The 18,415-nt window shown below is 41.9% G+C and overlaps 1 protein-coding gene across 1 annotated transcript; it reads left to right on the top strand.

Annotated features, from left to right (window-relative positions):
• Positions 1–192: 192 nt before the first annotated feature.
• On the top strand, positions 193–12,623 carry NENF (neudesin neurotrophic factor). The gene is made up of 4 exons (XM_055001033.1): positions 193–418; positions 2,641–2,701; positions 11,158–11,261; positions 11,585–12,623. Exons 1-4 carry the CDS (start codon positions 257–259, stop codon positions 11,759–11,761), a joined length of 504 nt encoding a protein of 167 aa, XP_054857008.1. The 5' UTR covers positions 193–256; the 3' UTR covers positions 11,762–12,623.
• Positions 12,624–18,415: the final 5,792 nt, after the last annotated feature.

Below are 18,415 nucleotides of genomic sequence, written 5' to 3'. Positions count from 1 at the left end.
GTAAAACGCGAAGCATGGCTTCTGGTAGTTTCCAGCCCCGATACTTATCCTTTTATAAATTAAGCCCAACGTGGGGTGAAGAGAAGGGAAAGGAAGGATGGGGGGGGCGCTGAAGCACCGCGAGCAAGGGAGAGCGTGGAAAAAGGAAGAGGAGGGGAGAGTCCTAGCCATCGTTTCCTTTCAGGAGATCTGTCCTGCTCCCAACCGGCCCCGCTCCAGCGCCGCAGGAGCTTGTAGCTCCCCGCCTTCTGGTGCCATGGCCGACGGCTTCAGGCTGGCTCTTGCCGTCCTAGGGTTGGCCCTGCTGGGCTCCCAAGAGGCGCGTACTGAGCGGGAGTTGCGCTTCAAGCCCGCGCCGCAGGAGAGACCCGTCAGGCTCTTCACAGAGTCCGAGCTAGCCAGATACAACGGGCAGGAGGTAAGCTCGGAGAGGACGCCTGGGAAGGGCTGCCGCTGCCCTCTAGCGGGGCCCGGCTAGTAAGGCCTTGCGATGTTTCGGGACGCCCAGGCAAAACAGCGGCCCCTGCAGCGTCGCCGGATCACTGGGAGCAGCCAGGAGCCGGCTGGTCGCCGAGCTGCCTTGATCTTTCCGGTTTGTGTGTTTGCAGAGACTCAGCGCCAGGCTCCTAAAGATTGGCTAATTCGCTAACGTTTTTGGAAAGAGTAATATAAAATGTTAACAGACAAAACATAAAAATATCGATGACTGAGATCATAATTGAATGTGATCGCTTTTTTCTATATATCCATTTTCCCTTTTAGATAATGTTTTCATCTATCTGAGTTTCAGTAGATATAGGAAATGGTTAACTCACTATAGAAGAGTTAGCCGTGTTAGTCTGTAGTAGCAAAATCAAAAAGAGTCCAGTAGCACCTTTAAGACTAACCAATTTTATTGTAGCATAAGCTTTCGAGAATCACGTTCTCTTAGTCAGATGCATGGAGGGCAGAAGGAAACTGGTTATCGAGGGCTTGTGCTGCAGTGCTGCTGAACTCTTTTTGATTTTGCTACTACAGACTAACACGGTAAACTCCTTTGAATCTTTACACAAGCAAACTGATCCCCACACCAAAAGGAGCTGTCTGCATCTCCATATCAAAGGAGTTGTTTACATCCCCCCTCTCCTCCTTCCCCCCTTCCCCCCCTCTCCTCCTCTATATTTGGCCAGTTTCCTTCTGCCCTCCATGCATCTGAGGAAGAGAACGTGATTCTCGAAAGCTTATGCTACAATAAAATTGGTTAGTCTTAAAGGTGCTACTGGACTCTTTTTGATTTCACTATAGAAGGTAATAGCGCCCCCCCCCCCAGTGTATATGTACACTGTTCAGCTTGCTTTGCTGTTGCATTGCTAGATAAGAATAGTACATACTCCTTTGGATAAAATTATTTGCTCTTTTGATTCGGACCTGTTTTTATATTTTTTCTGCATAGTATCCCTTGGATAGCTTGACTGTCTAGCCTCATTTTGTAGTAACATCTTCTGTCCAGTTTTCTGTTTGGCTTTGAGTATATGTAGATACGTGCATGCATACTTACCTGCCAAATCATTTATCGCATAAACTCAGCTGTGCTTATGAAAGTGTATGGCACAATACACGTGTTAGTCTTTAAGGTGTCACAAGACTCCTTTTATGTTTCATTTTGAGTGAGCCAGTTAGTAGTTAAGAGCGGCAGGACTCTAATCTGGAGAACCAGGTTTGATTCCCTGCTCCTCTGCTTGAAGCCAGCTGGGTGACCATATGTTCCCTGGAGGGTGCTCCATTCAGCCGAAAAACAGCTGCTGGTGATCCCTGGCCCCAGAGATGCTCATCTGGCCTCGATCAGGGCCAGGGTGTTTTCAGTCCTGGCACCAACCTGGTGGAACACTCTGTTGAAGTTAGGATCCAGCAAGATTTGCTATTCTTCCACTGGGCCCGTAAGACAGACGTGTTCCACCAGGAGTATGGCTGAGGTTAGGGCAGTGGCGGACTCCCCTGCTGGTCTCCTGTTGAGGGGGGGATTGAAACCCCCTCACCCCAGCTTTCCACTGATATGCTTGATACTGTCTGCCAGTTCCCATCTCATGGGATACTTTGGTCAGGTTAACGCAATATGGGCTGCTGCCTAGAGTTCTATGTTCACTGAATTTTATGCTTTTCTTTTAAATGTGATTTTATTGTGATATATATGTGATGTTATTGTGATACATATGTGATGTTATCTGCTGTGAACCCACATGCAGGGAGAGCGGACTATAAATTTAATAATAAATAAAACTATCTCAGAGCTCTTTCAGCCCTACCTCACAGGGTGATTGTTGTAAGGATAATAATAACATAGTTGTTGTGGATTTTCTGGGCTGTATAGCCGTGGTCATGGCATTGTAGTTCCTGATGTTTCGCCAGCAGCTGTGGCTGGCATCTTCAGAGGTGTAGCACCAAAAGACAGAGATCTCTCAGTGTCACAGATGAGAGAAAATCCACAACAACCATCGTTCTCTGGCCATGAAAGCCTTCGACAATATAATAATAACATACTTTGTAAACCACTCTGAGTGGGCATTAAGTTGTCCTGAAGGGCAGTATATAAATCAGATGTTGTTGTTGTTGTTGTTGTTGTTATTCTAAAAGCCATGTTTCTTTTTAAAAATGTCTTTTCAGGAGGATCAGCCTATCTACCTAGCTGTTAAAGGTGTGGTGTTTGATGTCAGTTCTGGAAAAGGTGAGTTAACTTTAAACAGAAGAGACAAAAGGGCTCTAGGTTGAATCAGGACCAGAGACAGAAGCCTCAGTGTCACTCCCTCAGCTGGATGATCTCCTTCAGGTCTTTCAAGACCTTCTCCAAAGGAAATCCCTTACTGCTGCTACAGCAAAAATGCTGTTAGAGGAGTTTATTTCCCCCAGGGCAGGGCATATGGGGCTTTTGTTCTCCCATTGAGTGATAATGACAGCCAAACCTCTTCGTTCAGTGAGATTTATGGGATGAGCAGGGTTTTGAATCGAAGTTTCCCCAGTTCCACATCCTACCCATTATATTATGCTGGCAAGCTTGACTATAGTTAAGGAGAGTGTTGCATGTTATTGTAAGCACCCTTCTGTTATCCAGATCATAATCCTGGTAGTCACCAAAATACCAGTGTGAACAAGCACTTGCTTATTTTCCCATTGGTGTCAGAGCCATCTGGTCCAAGCCACTCGAAAGCCACTTTTCAGGCTTTTACTAGCCTTGTCTTTTCTCCTGAGGGTGTGACTGCAATGTATGCAAGACATTTTTTTAAAAGATTGCTGCCTCTGAAGTATTAGTTTATCTTAGTGGTATCTCACTGGATAAACACACAATACTTAGGACCCAGTTACAGTATTCTAGCTTCTGTTGAGTTAGGACGAATGCCTGGCCAATAAAGTTTTTTAAGGAAGTAGAATATCTTGGAATCTATATATCACTTGACTTTTGAATGCAGATATTTTTCTGAGGTTAGGGATCTTTTAATTTTTCCTTTGTTCCAAAATATAGATCATATGGAGACATTCCTCTTTTATTAGACAATAATCGTAGACCCATCACTCTTTCACTTGTGAAATTTTATGCACTTGTCATTGATTCTTGCAACCATTTAAATGTGGTCTAGTTTTGATGACTTCCGGCTTGGGATCCATGCAGGTCTAACACAGCTCAGGGAGCTGGGCTGTCCAAGTCGCTGTTTGTAGGGCTGGAGGGGTGCAAGGGCTGTCCAAGTCGCTGTTTGTAGGGCTGGAGGGGTGCAAACTGCCTGCAGCCCCCTGTTCTCAGGCAGAGAACAGGCAAGTACGCTCAAGACCTTGAGGGCGCGTTGATCTCGGGTGTGAGGGTGGTTCTACGTAACAAGCCCCCATCCACCCTTGAGGTCCCACCCGAAGAGAGGCTGCTGAGATCTCTGCAGCGACTTTGGAGTCAAATTTTGGCATAAGACCTACATGCCCAAGCTTCAGCAAACTAAGAAGGGAACCTGAATCGATTGGATAATCGAAGCAGCGATTACAACCCAAGAGAAACATCTAAGAAGGTAAAGATTGCTATCTCTCATTACGGGACTGATTACAATAAGAAATAAAGTGACAAAGATCTAGAAAACTGCAAAAGACTTGATATATAACTGAGAAAACTCCGGCAAATAAATTATTAAAAAGTGACATTGTAAAGAAAAGTTAGAGCGGAAAAACGATTATTGTTTACATACCTGCGGCTAGAGAGAGATAGTGGACTGTGAGAAACTTTCAACATCGTGAGAACTGCTGTGAAATGGAGAGGAACAGGAAGTGTGTCAGAACCATAAAGAGCTTGGCGAGAAGCGGCTTGTAAGCAGCGGAAGTGGAATATTGCCATTTTTGAAGAGGGCAAAGCTGCGGCTTCAAGAAAAATGGAAGTAGGCCATCTTAGACAAGGGTAAGGGCGGTTGCCTCAGAGTAAAACCATAGAGAAAAGACGCCCGACATTTTGGACCGCGTAAATATCAGTTTTTATAAAAATAACCTAAACTTTGACTCTTAAAAATAAAGGAAAATAATAACATCGCGCCACGGACCTAAGGAAAAGAGCAGACTCGTGGGAGCGAAGTAGAGCTAGCCCCACGATGTCGAAGAAGGAATGGCAAATGGCGCTGGAAAACCTAGACAAAAAAGTTTCAGAAGGGAATAAAGAGCTTAAAGATATGATGCAAGAGATGGTGAAAAATTTGAAAGACTTTAAAGAGACACTTAAATCGGAGATGGCAGAACTAGCGAAGAATATGGATCAGGTTCAAAAAGAAATGCAAGTTACACAGCAGAGAGTTAACACAGTAGAAAAGGCGGCTGATACCTTGGCAGATGTGCAGAGAATGGAGCTGAGAGGCGTGAAGGGAAGAATGGCCGTAGCTGAATGTAAACAAATGGAAAGACAAGTGAGATTTCGTGGAATCCCGGAAGTTTTGGAAAAAACAGCCCAAGAGCAGATTACAGAAATTTTGGCGGCATACCTAGGAAAAGAAGAAGAGGAGATTGCAGCGCTTCTGGACGTGGCATACAGAATTAACTCAAAATTTGCAGCTCAAAGGAAGTTACCAAGAGATATGATTGTGCAATTTACAACTAGAAAGACAAGAGAGTCAATTGTGAGTAAACAATTTCAGGACCCATTAGAGGTTGATGGGAAAGTGGTGAGAATCATGAAAGAACTGCCCAGATCGGTGTTGTTGGAGAGGAAGAAGTATAGAGAGCTGGTCCAGATGTTAAAAGACATGAAAATCAGATACAGATGGGAAATACCTGAAGGACTGGCTTTCGAATTTGGTGGTGTAAGGAAAATCATCAGATCTGGCCAGGAGATGGAAAGGTTTCTCAGGGACAATGAAAAAGACTTACCAAAAGGAGATAAAATTTGATCATGGAGTGTAAAATCATACATTCCAATCTTGGAATGTAAATGGACTAAATTCACCTTTTAAACGTAAGACTATTTTCCACTGGCTTTTAAAACAAAAATGTAATATAGTGTGTTTGCAAGAGACACATATTAAAAAACAGGATGTGAAATATTTGAAACTTGCAAAACTTGGAAATGAATTTGTAGCAGCTTCCAAAAAGAAAAAGAGAGGAGTTGTATTATATGTAAAGGAGGAGCTACAGCCAAAACTGGTTCTAAGTGATACAGATGCTAGATATATTGCAGTGGAAATAATTTGGAACTCTAAGAAGATTTTGGTGATTGGAATTTATGCGCCCAATGGGGCAAAAGAAATTTTTTTCAAGGACTTACAGAAACAATTAGATGAATTGACTTATGATCAAATAATTTTGGCAGGTGACTTCAATGGAGTTACAAATTTGGAAGAAGACAAGAAATCTAAAAGTGCATAGAAAAAGAGAGGACTTTGCCAAAATCGTGTTTTGCGATTAAGGAACAAGAAAGTCTGGAAGATGTGTGGAGGAGACAAAATCCGAAAAATAGACAATATACATTTTACTCTGCAAGACATTTCACACTATCAAGAATTGACATGATCTGGGCCTCCAAAGAACTGGTGGTATGGACTAGAGATGTGGAGATAATGCCCAAGGTAGGCTCAGATCACAATCCAGTTATGTGGAGATTTGGGAAAAATAAAAAGAAAAGAGGATGGAGGATAAATGAAGACTTGCTGCAAATGGAAGAAAATATGGCGTTGTTACGAAGAGAGACCAAATTTTTTATACAGTGCAATTTGAATAAGGATGTACCAACTAACAAGGTATGGGACACATATAAAGCTGTTATTAGAGGAACGCTAATGGATCTGAATGCAAGAGCTAGGAGGAGTAGGGAAGAAAAGAGACTTGAAATTATGGAAAAAATTAAAGCCAAAGAGATACAACTTAAAAAAAGACCAGGAAAAAAGAAAATATTTCAGGATATGAAAATCCTGCAGGAACAATTGACGGCAATGAACAATAGAGAATTGGAGTGGAATTTTAAAAAAATGAAACAGAAGTCGTTTGACGGTGCAAATAAGCCTGGGAAATATTTAGCATGGCAATTAAAAAAAAAGGGAGAAGAAAATCATAACTAAGATTCGAGAGGAAGATAAAACATTGACAGATCAATCAGCCATTAGTAGAGCCTTTTTTAAATTTTATGCAAAGCTGTACCAAAAGAAAGAGGTGAACAGAGATTCAATAGCGGAATATTTGGAGAAAGTGAAGCTTCCAGTAATTTCAGAGGAATGGAAAGAGAAGTTAAATAGGGAAGTGACAGAGGAAGAAATAAAAGAAGCTATACAATCAACAAAATTAGGGAAAGCACCGGGACCAGATGGAATAACAGCAAAGTTCTATAGAATGATGGCCAATGAGCTGACACCGTTTCTAAGTGAGGTAATTAATGGAATATTACAAGGCCAAAAGATTCCTGATTCATGGAATGAAGCTAATATATCATTGATCCCGAAAGATGGACAGGATTTGACCAATGTTAAGAATTATCGGCCAATTTCGTTGCTGAATAATGACTATAAAATATTTGCGAAAATTATGGCAGAAAGATTAAAGGGATGGATGTCGGAATTTATTGCAGAAGAACAAGCTGGATTCCTACCCAATAGACAAATTAAGGACAATTTAAGGACAGTAATAAACGCTACTGAATATTACGATAAGCACTGTGATAGGGAAGTTGGGGTTTTTTTTGTAGACGCGGAAAAAACATTTGACAATTTGAACTGGGATTTTATGTTTGCCACTATGGAAAAGCTGCAAATGGGAGAAAAGTTCACACAAGCAGTTAAAGGAATTTACAAAGACCAGTGTGCAGCGATTGTAGTTAATGATGATTTGACTAAAAAATTGAAAATAGGTAAAGGTACAAGACAAGGTTGCCCATTATCTCCATTGTTGTTCATTTTGATTTTGGAAATTTTGTTGATTCAAATTCGAGAGGACGATACAATCCATGGCATAAAAATAAAGGAATTTTCCTACAAAGTCAGGGCATTTGCGGATGATGTAATGTTGATAGTGGAAGATCCAATAGACAATATGCCAAAAATAATGGATAAAATAAAGGAATTTGGTGATTTGGCGGGATTTTATATGAACAAAAAGAAGTCGAAGATATTGTGTAAGAACATGACGAAGCAAAAACAGCAAGAACTAATGGATATAACGGACTGTGAGGTAGCTAATAAAGTGAAATATTTAGGAATTGAGTTGACTGCAAAAAATATAGATTTATTTTAAAATAATTATGAGAAACTGTGGCAACAAATAGAAAGAGATTTGATAAAATGGAATAAATTAAATTTGTCATGGTTGGGAAGAATAGCAGCAGTGAAGATGAATGTGCTACCACGTGTGATGTTTTTGCTGCAAACTATTCCAATTATCCGAGACTTCAAACAATTTGACAAATGGCAAAGAAAAATTTCAGACTTTGTGTGGGCAGGCAGGAAACCACGAGTGAAAATGAAGGTATTACAAGACTCAAAAGAAAGAGGGGGGCTGCAACTGCCAAACATAAGATTATATTACGAAGCAATTTGTCTGACATGGTTAAAAGATTGGATAACGTTAAAAGACTGTAAACTGCTGACTTTGGAGGGACACAAAAAGTTGTTTGGATGGCATGCCTATTTGTGGTATGATAAAGTTAAAGCGGACTCTATGTTTTTGCATCACTATATCAGAAGAAGCCTTTTCACAATCTGGAAGAAATATAAGAATTACATGGAAAGTGGTATCCCTTCATGGGTGGTACCATATGAAGTAATAGATCCGAGAACTGTTTATAATGAACAACAATGTTTAACTTATAAAGAGATAATGTCGATAGAACATAGAATGCCAAAAATAAAGACACAAGAAGAGATATCTCCTCACTATGGATGGTTTCAGTATAGGCAAATTAGGAATCTTTACAACTCGGACTGTCTAAAGGGAGGAATAAGACTAAAAAACTCGAAGTTAGAAGAAGTGATTCTACAAGAAGGCAAAAAAGATATTTCGAAAATATACAAAATACTTTTAAAATGGTATACGGAAGACGAGACAGTCAAAGTCCAGATGGTGAAATGGGCAATAAACCTTCATAAAGAAATAATAATGGAATCATGGGAATACTTGTGGAAAAATACTTTGAAGATTTCAACTTGTACCAACATTAAAGAGAATGTATACAAAATGATGTATAGGTGGTATTTAACGCCTAAGAAGATTGCGCATGGAAATGCAAATATGTCAGATAAATGCTGGAAATGTAAAAAGCATGAAGGATCATTTTATCATATGTGGTGGACTTGTGAGGTAGCTAAGCAATACCGGGGAGATATAATAGAAATAATTAATGAGGTTTTGCAAACCCAAATAAATAAGAACCCAGAGTTGTTGCTACTGAATTTGGGAATGGAAGAAGTTCCAAGGCAGTACAGAACATTGCTATTTTACATGACTACAGCAGCAAGACTTTTGTATGCGCAGAAATGGAAAGTGCAAGAAATACCAACTATAGAAGATGGGATTTACATTACATGTACATGCTGTACATGGCTGAGATGGACAAAATGACAAGAAAACTTAAAGATCTTGATCCAGGAGAATATATTGCAGACTGGGAGAAATTGAAACAATATCTAGAAAAAAAATGGGATGTGAAAGGAGGACTGTGGCAGTTTGAGAATTATTAATATGTGACTTTATAAAGGGGAGAGAGAAGTAACTTTACCATTAATGGGGAAACTTAGCTATTAATTAATCTAAGCTAATATTAGTAATAAGGAGATTGTATTAAAAATAGATAGTTTAAACAGTGAAATGTAGATTGATATATTAGAAAATTGGAGATATAGAAGAATTTGAACATGCTTAGAATAAGTGATATAACATATATAGGATTTAGAAAAATTATGGTTAAGAGTAATTTGAGTAATAAGAGGGGTTTGGGGTTGGAAAGCTGTTGGAAGTCAGTAAGGAGGGGGGAAAGGGTGGGGGCTGATATAATTTAGATAAGACGGGAAATTTGTATATTGAATAACATTGTATGTACTCACCAATAAATTTTTTTTTTAAAAAAATAAATTAAAAAAATAAAAAATAAATAAATGTGGTCTAGTTTTAGTAGTCTGCTTAAAACTAGGAAGTTAAGAAGCAGTATGAGGTAAGGAGAGAGAGTATTATTGGTTATCTTGGAATGTTCTAAGAGACACAGAATGCCTGAGGCAGAATAGGGACGTTCTCAGTTGAACAGAATTTATGGACAGGGGGGCCCCTGGTTAGTAGCTGAAAACCCTTTATGTATTTCTAGTGGGTTTTTTCTCTTTTGTGTGCCTACATGCATAAACATACCTTGCTTCTACTCAGATGTGGAATGATGTCATAACCAGCCGGCACTGGGAAATGAAGCCTTATTGGCAGCAGATAGTTGTAGGAAAAATGGAATTTTTATTAATATATCTAATTCTAAACATGACCCACGCGGAAGGGAGAGATTTAAAAATACACATAATGAGGCCTTGTATCTATAGTGGCCATGTTTCTACAAATCTTGTAGAAATCTGAGGTTTCAACAAATCCAGAAACAATTTTTAAAAAACCTAAACAAAGGACAGATATAACGCAAACAGACAAAATGCTGGCTGAAGTAACACAAATACTTCAAGATCTCAATGGCAACCTAGCCTGAGGGGCTCAGAGAAGAAAATGCGGAGTTTCTGTTCAAGCCTCCCCCACTTCCTGCTGGCGAACTGGCAATCTGGGATTGGTGTAATACATTCCAGGCATGCTTTCTGTTCCAAGCCTATCCTCCCCCATCACCCCCTTGTCAGCGGAGATGGGGAGACTTATCACAGCAGGGGCCACAGGGACCAGCAGGAGAGGGAAGAATGGGATGTGACTTCTCCCCCCCCCCCACTCCTGCCCGCCGAATTCTCACAGGTCTGCTTGTACTGTGCTTATCCCTTGCCGTTTTGGTTTCCCAAACACTGGCACAGGAATAAGGTAATCAGTACAGGGTGTTAGCAAACATTTATATATAAAAGTGAATAGATGATATCAGAAGAAGGAGAAAAAGATATTTACAATCCATTGGAGAAACAAAGAAGATAACTTTTTAGGTTTTATGTTGGAAATCTGTATCTTCTCTTCAGCTACCTAGACATGAATCTTCTTTCACCTCACAGTCTTTCACTTTTTTTAAAAAAGGACCCCCCCCTTCTTATTTTCTTACTCAAAAACATATACTGCCTTTCCTCTCTTTCAACTAGTCACCAGCTAATTCACTTGGTTAATTAGATGGCTAGCTGGTTGCTACCTGCTTTGCCATTCTGTACACGGTATAATGCAGTATTTATTACCATGGGGCCATGTTTCCCTTATTGTACAGTGGACTTTAATTTTTCAGTACTGGCGCTGAAGGGATAGACAATCATTTCTATGCTTTGTACAGAAATGTATCAAAATTTCATGTAGAAGTATCTTACGTTTTAGGCATATGAGCATCTAGGTACTTGGGATTTTTGTACCTTAATTAACAGTTATAACTGGTTGCCCTCCAATAAAATGTGTTGGTCCTGGAAACATCACAGGCACCAAATGTGGAACCCTATGCAGAAAGCCTAGCACTGTATGGGAATTACACTGTGTGAGAGTTAAATAAATTTGGGCATCATTTCATGGCCATGTTATTTTCTTGGACAGAATTTTATGGAAAAGGAGCCCCATACAATGCACTAGTTGGGAAAGATTCCACCCGAGGAATTGCAAAGATGTCCCTTGATCCTGCGGATCTTTCTCATGATACAGTAAGGAAAAAAGATGTCTGTTCTGTGGTGGTGTGTGTCTTGTACATTATTTACTTACATTTGTCCCTGTTGATGTTGGTGGGTAGTGCTGGGCCAAGACTATACAGGATCATAGACTGGGAGCAGGGAGGGAAGAGGCAGAAGAAATGCAGCTGCCAAGGGGAAGGGGAATCCTTAGTACTCGTATCTGAGCAATCGTGATTCTCCCAACTACACATCTTTCTCTTGCATGTTGTCACAGTCATGTAATAGCAAAAATGAGCCTTTTTTTGCTCTCTCTCTCTTCCACAACTCTTCTCTTTACACAATCATATTCTATCGAGACGGGACTCACAACAGAAGAGCTGCAATCTCTGGATGAAACCTTCAATAATGTCTACAAAGCCAAGTATCCCATTGTTGGCTACACTGCCCAAAGAATTCTCAACGAGGATGGCAGCCCCAATCCAGACTTCAAACCTGAAGACCAGCCGCATTTCAGCATTAAGGATGAATTTTGACCACTGATTAAATCCTGATATTCCACAGATACTCATCCTGCCTTACACTGGAATAAGAACAAAAAGCTGACATTGTTATCAAAAACAGGACAATCGTTTCAAGAATGAATAGCACGGCACATCTGCATTTCTGAATTCTTTGGGGGCAAAGCCCCATTTTACAATGTTCCTATAATTGGTGCATTAGTAACATTACTAGGTGGGGGACCCACAAGGACTCTTAGAAGAGGGACAAACAGTGATGTAGTCAGGAGGAGTGTTATTTCTAAAACTTCATGGCAAGAAGCCTCTGGTAATCCATAACTGCCAGACGCTGTGCGTAAAATAACAGAAGTGAACTTTTTAGGCACATCTGGCTAGCTACTGTTAAGGGTTCTCAATTAGCTGGACAGTTGGTCTGAGCGAGCAAGGTATTCCTAATGTTTCTAGAGGTATGATGTCTTCTACTCTTCCACTGATATCATAGATGGGTCAAGCCTCTCCTAAACATATGCATTGGACACGTCCAGTCATTTGGCCCTTTTGGGAGGAAGTCGTTACCCATATGAATTTTGTATTAGAATACTCATTTATTTTTGAAGATGTTAATGTACTTTTAAACTATTTGCCTCTCTTTGAACCTAACTGATGGTCAACGGAAATGGACCTCCTTGCACTTACAGTTGCTAAAAGATTTATACTAGAACACTGGAAAGACAAAGGCCCACTTCCTGTAACTCATTGGATTGAGGACCTTATAAACTTACCAACATTTGAATGTATCACATATAGACAGGAATTGCATATGTACTTATTTTTAGATATTTGGAATCCTTTTATAGAAGCAGATGTATAGATTTGCCAACAGTGTTTCAGTTTTTGTTGCCAGCTTTGTTTTTCTTGTTTTTTCTTTTTTCTTTTGTACTAATAAATGATTAAAAAAAAAGACTTTACAAGCCCCATAGTCTTTTCCCTCTACAAGGCAAATACTTGGAAGCACTTGTTAGAAAAGGCTGAAAACCCAAACGTCTTTGAATTGGGCAGATTGGATGTTTTGTATGCACAAAAACCTTCATACAGGCCTAACCTGTTGGTCTACTATTATCCAAAGATTCACATACTTACAAGTTTACTATGATTTAATCATGACTTCTCCATCTACTTAAGAACAAAATTAAACCAGGGTGTAAACTCCATCCGTTAACCCATTTGGCCTGCTCGTAACACATCACCCCAACCAGCAGATGGAACGAAAACATGCACGCATACTCAAACAAATAGCCAGAAACCAGCTCTCACCTGGATCTGTACAGAGACAAAAAGCACGCAGACAATCAGCTCTCACCTACTGTAAAACAAGCAGGCAGAACAATGCTCGCTCGCTCGCTCACCTTCCTCCACGAAACAGAGCCTAGTATGTCTCCAGTCAGAATGGCTCTCCTTGCCTTTTATAACATGCTACTAATTTGCAGCCAGGATGCTGTGTTTATTTGTAACAACACTGGCATGTGGTTTAGAAGCAGAAAGGACATATTTACAACTTACTTATATTTACCTCAGTTTGTGTTATAAACTTCATTCTCAATCATTTTTTAAAAGAATTTTTTTCCTCTGTCCAATTGACCTTCCTTCTCAGTTATTGGCCAGAGGCTTGAGTGGTTTTTTAATCCAAGCCAGATTTCTATCCTGGAACATTATTCCTCCTAGGATCCTTGATGCCCTGGAGAGGGTAGGAAATTTTTTTTAAAAATCCTGGAGTTGTGTCTGGCGAGATGAAGTTATTTTTTAAAAGGATTTGCCCCAGGAAACCATCACAAAATCTTTTCAATATTTTTCTTCTTTTTAGTAAAGTATATAAAATCTGTAGATAATGAGTAAGATGTTAAAAGAAGCATTCCCTTCTCTGTGTGAAAGAAGATGCCTTTTAAAAGATGATGCCAGTTGCAACCCATGCGTGCACCATTTAAAATCAGAGCATGTTTTTTTAGAACTGCTTTTCTCATATGTACATTTGTGCAGATTTGGTCATTTAATGTGATTTGAAAACATTGTCTGCAGTGATGGACGTATTGTAAGACTAGATTGCATAAATGTTGTATTAAGCTTGGAAAACATATTTACAATGAAGTCTTACAAAAGAAGTTTGATGGTTTCAGAGCCTGGAAATAATAATTAATAATTGATTAATAGCCTGGTATAAGTTGGGTACTGTCAGCCTGCTTGCAATATATTGTGTCATAAAAGCACAATATTACATCATTGTTAAAGGGAGATGAAAATGTTTAGAGCGGGAGTGCCAAAAGCACTGATGTCAAAAAAAGAAGGTGAAGTGTTCTTCAAAAAAAGAGAAGGTACCTGAAACATTTTCATTGGTTTTGCTTTAAGCAATGTACATGCACCTTTCTACCACTAGAGGGCAATAGGACCCAGACAATAAGACTGAACAGTATTAGAATTGCAGTTAGCAAATGTGGATATCGGCAACTGAGAATTGGAAAGGTATAAGCTTCTATACCATTTTACTGAAAAATTAAAAGAACTGTTAAAAACCCTACAATAGAGTAGAAATATGGTGTAACTTACATAAGGATGAACAATGTACTCTTAGATACAGATTGGATTTATTTACCTTAAGTACCCTAAATCCCTATTCTAAACGAAGTGTAACACTTAGACATGGGCACAAACTGAAAAAAACCTGAACCACGTGATTCATAGTTCATCACATTCCACGAACCAGAAACCATGAACTTCCACGACCTTTTCCCAGGTCACAAATCGGTTCGTGGAATTTCAAATGCCCGGTGCCAGCTGCCGAAGCAGGTGCTGGGCGTTTGAAACAGACAGCCCCCTTCTCCTGTTGCTCACGGTGGCAGGAGAATGAGGCTGTCACTGTCGCTCACCCCAAGCCAGCTTCAGCTCATCGGCTGAAGCTGGTGCAGAGTGTGTGAAGCTGACAGCCCAGTCAGTAGGAGAAGGGGGCTGTCAGCTTCACTCACCCTGTGCCAGTGTTCAGCCCATGGGCTGAAGAGTGTGCGGGGGGGTGTCTGTAAAACTGACAGCCCCCTTCTCCTGCCACCCGGGTAGCTGGAGAAGGGGGCTGTCAGCTTCACTTGCCCCACATGGGCTTCAGCCTATGGGCTGAACATGGCATGGGGTCTGTGAAACTGACAGCCCCATTCTCCTGCTGCCAAGGAAGCAGGAGAAGGGGGCTGACAGCTTCACTCACCCTGTGCTGGGTTCAGCCCATGGGCTGAAGCCGGTGCAGGGTCTGTCAAACTGACAGCCCCTGTTCTGCTGCCCAGGGCAGCTGGAAAGGGGGAGAGTTTGAAGGGAAGAAGGCTTGCAAGCGGTGCGGGGAACGTTCTTCCCTTCAAACTCTCCCCCCATTCCTCCAGCCACTGGAAAGGGGGAGAGTTTGAAGGGAAGAAGGTTCCCTGTGCCGCTTCCTCCAGCCAGCTGGAAAGGGTCCTTACACATTTCACCTGGGTTGCAGGGGGTTTCCCCCCATGACCCAGATGGAGTTTAAAGGCCCGGCCACAAACCCTGCCAAGGAGCGGATGTGCTTGGTGGGGTTTCAACTTCCCCCCTTGCAGCTTATTTCACTTGATGAGAGGGGAAGGAGGGGGTTCCCTCTTCCCCCTACCATCGAGTGAAAATAGGGGGGGAAACCCAATTTTTTTGCACACCCCTAGAGCTGTCAGCTTCACTCACTCTGTGCTGGCTTCATCCCATCAGCTGAACCCAGCACAGGGTCTGTGAAACTGACAGCCCTGTTCTTCCGCCCAGGAGGCAGGAAAAGGGGGCTGTCAGCTTAACTCACCCTGTGCCAGGTTCAGCCCATGGGCTGAAACGGGCACAGGGGGTCTGTCAAACTGACAGTCTTCATTCTCCTGCTGCCGAGGGCAGCTGGAAAGGGGGAGAGTTTGAAGGGAAGAAGGTTCCCTGCACCGCTTCCTCCAGCCAGCTGGAAAGGGCCCTTCCATACTTCACCTGGGTCACGGGGAGGGGGGTTCTCCCATGACCCAGATGGAGTTTAAAGGCTCGGCCACAAACCCCGCCAAGCAGCTGATCTGCTTGGTGGGGTTTGAACTCCCGCCCCCTCGTGGCTTATTTCATCCGATGGGAGGTGAAGGAGGGGGTTCCCTCTTCTCCCTCCCATCATGTGAAATAAGCAGAGGGGGAAATCCCAATATTTTTTTTGCACACTCCTAGAGCTGTCAGCTTCACTCACACTGTGCTGGCATCAGCCCATGGGCTGAACCTGGCGCAGGGTCTGTTCTCCTTCCGCCCAGGGTGGCAGGAGAACGGGAGCTGTCAGCTGCCACCCAGGAGAACAGGGGCTGTCATTTTGACAGACCCTGCGCTGGCTTCAGCCCATGAGCTGAAGCCAGCGCGGGGTGAGTGAAGCCGTCAGCCCGTTCCCTTGCCGCCCACGGCGGAAGGAGAACAGGGGCTGTCAGTTTGACAGTTTCTGCGCTGGCTTTAGCAAGGGCTGACAGCTTCACTCACCCCACGCCAGCTTCAGCTCATGGGCTGAACCCGGCACGGGGTCTGTCAAACTGTCAGCCCCTTCTGTGAGTTTGACACTGCTCGGGCGGCAGGAGAACAGGGCTGTCAGCTTCACTCACCCCACACTGGCTTCAGCCCATCGGCTGAACCCAGCGCAGGGGCTGTGAAACTGAGAGCCCCGTTCTCCTGCTGCCCGAGCTGGTTCACACGATCAGCAGCGCCAACCTGTCTGGCTTTACAAACCGCTGACGACTTGCACAAACCAGGTAAAAAAAGTCATAGAGTTCGTGGAAAACACGGTTCCACGAACTGCATTTTCACGAACCACGAATCGGCCTGGTTCATGCGTTTTTTTGCTTCGTATTGTGATTCGTGCCCACCTCTAATAACACTTCATTCTTTACAGATTCCACAGGGTAGACTCTATTCCAACATACTATGAAAGACATCCAACTTTTCAAAAAGATTTATTGTAAATGTGGTCTATAAGACACCCTCCAAGATAGAACCAGGGTTGCACAGTACATGAACTTCCCCATAGTGGCTGCCTTTGGAAGCCTGACTAGACTGTGCATGGACCAAAGATATTTCTCACCCAGCTGCAGCTGCTGCCAATAGCAAGGCAAGGCAAGGATTGATTTGATTTATTTGATTTCTAGCCTGTCCTTCCGCAAGCAGGTTCAGAGCAGGTCAAACATTATAATCATACACAGTAAATAAACCCATAAAAACAAGACAATAAATATAGAGTAAAATGCAATATAAATACAGTACAAATACAATTAAACAAAGGTACTCCAAGATGTGATATTTGTCATATAAATCAATCAAGTACACCTAATCGCTGTGGGAAAAGACACAGCAAATCGCCGAGATGGAAACCAGCAGGGCAAAACAAATCAAAACAATCACAGCAGGGAGGCTGGCTGGATAGGTGGCCACCGCCTCAACCACAACTGTAGGCCTGGCGGAACTGCAGCAAGTCCCGCAGGGCCTGTGTCTCCACAAAGAGAGTGTTCCAGAAGGCCTGTGCCAGAGCTGAAAAGGCTCTGGCCTTGGTCGAGGCCAGGTGAACATCCTTGGGGCCAGGGATCACTAGCATGGTACAAATACAGAGGATTGGGGGGCCAGAGGTATTGCAGAGAGGCCTTAAATGTCTCATTATTAATAGTATAATCTATTTACTAAGAATGTTTAATGATATACTGAGTATTGTACCATTATGAATACATTTATCTTTTTTTCCTTAAATTTTTTCTCTCTTCTTGCTTCTTTATACTTTTTCCTTCTTTTCCATCTACTGCTTATTTGAAAAATTAATTTTAAAAAATTTTAAAAGAAAGAAAGAAAAACTAGTTTGGAGGAGAAATGTGACCTGAAAGGCCCGTTATTAGGGGAGCAAAGAAGTTGTTGTGCAGATATATACATACTTTCTAGAATGAAGATAATAGCTTTTTAATCCATTTTATAGATCCTTAATACAGTGTGACTGAAAGCTGCAGGAATAGGAGATACCAGAAAACATCGCTACCCCTTGGAATCAGCCACAGGCAGGAGTTGGCCCTAGCCTGTGCCCCCAGTTTGCTCCTTGGTCATCCACTTGAGTCCGTTCCTTTTAAGTCAATTCAGTGGGTATAGAAGGGTGAAATTCTTCTGTGTAGCATTGCACTGTAAGACAAGTAAACCAGCATATTTTCCACAGCCAGATGAGCACTAAACCTGCATGATGGTTGCATTGTAACACCCCCACCCTGCCACTCAAATGTCTGTTTATAGCTGGTACCCATGTGTTACCAGCTTCTGGTTTAACCCAGAATTATCAGAACATCTGGATGCTGCCTTAGAGCAACATTGCAGTATCTGTTTCTATACCAGGTCAGAACAGGCACAGTAGCTGAGCAGTTTACAAGGAAAGGTTGGCTTGGCTTGGTCCATACTGAGCCAACTGCATGCACAGAAAAAAGAACTCCTTTTTCCAGACCAGGCTCTTGGGCACCTTTCACCCAGCACAAAGTCATGCAAAAGTGTTCTTAAATAAAAAGAAAATGAGGAAATAAAACATTACTTAATTGCTGCATTGTATTCCCCCAAAAGTCAAATGATCTATCACATTGTGCTGAATCATGTCAGCCTGCTTCATATCATGGCAGAATAAGGCATACG

This window comes from Eublepharis macularius, chromosome 1 (assembly GCF_028583425.1).
Source record: "Eublepharis macularius isolate TG4126 chromosome 1, MPM_Emac_v1.0, whole genome shotgun sequence".
Taxonomy (NCBI): domain Eukaryota; kingdom Metazoa; phylum Chordata; class Lepidosauria; order Squamata; family Eublepharidae; genus Eublepharis; species Eublepharis macularius.
The sequence above is the reverse complement of the archived record's forward strand: the minus strand, read 5'-3'. Positions and strand labels throughout refer to the sequence as shown.

What these genes read in the sequence shown, in the direction of transcription:
- NENF (XM_055001033.1), top strand. Translation starts at nt 257, where the DNA reads ATGGCCGACGGCTTCAGGCTGGCTCTTGCCGTCCTAGGGTTGGCCCTG. An exon ending in TGATGTCAGTTCTGGAAAAG is followed by an intron (nt 2,702 to 11,157) that starts GTGAGTTAACTT and finishes TTTCTTGGACAG; the next exon opens with AATTTTATGGAAAAGGAGCC. An exon ending in CGGATCTTTCTCATGATACA is followed by an intron (nt 11,262 to 11,584) that starts GTAAGGAAAAAA and finishes TATTCTATCGAG; the next exon opens with ACGGGACTCACAACAGAAGA.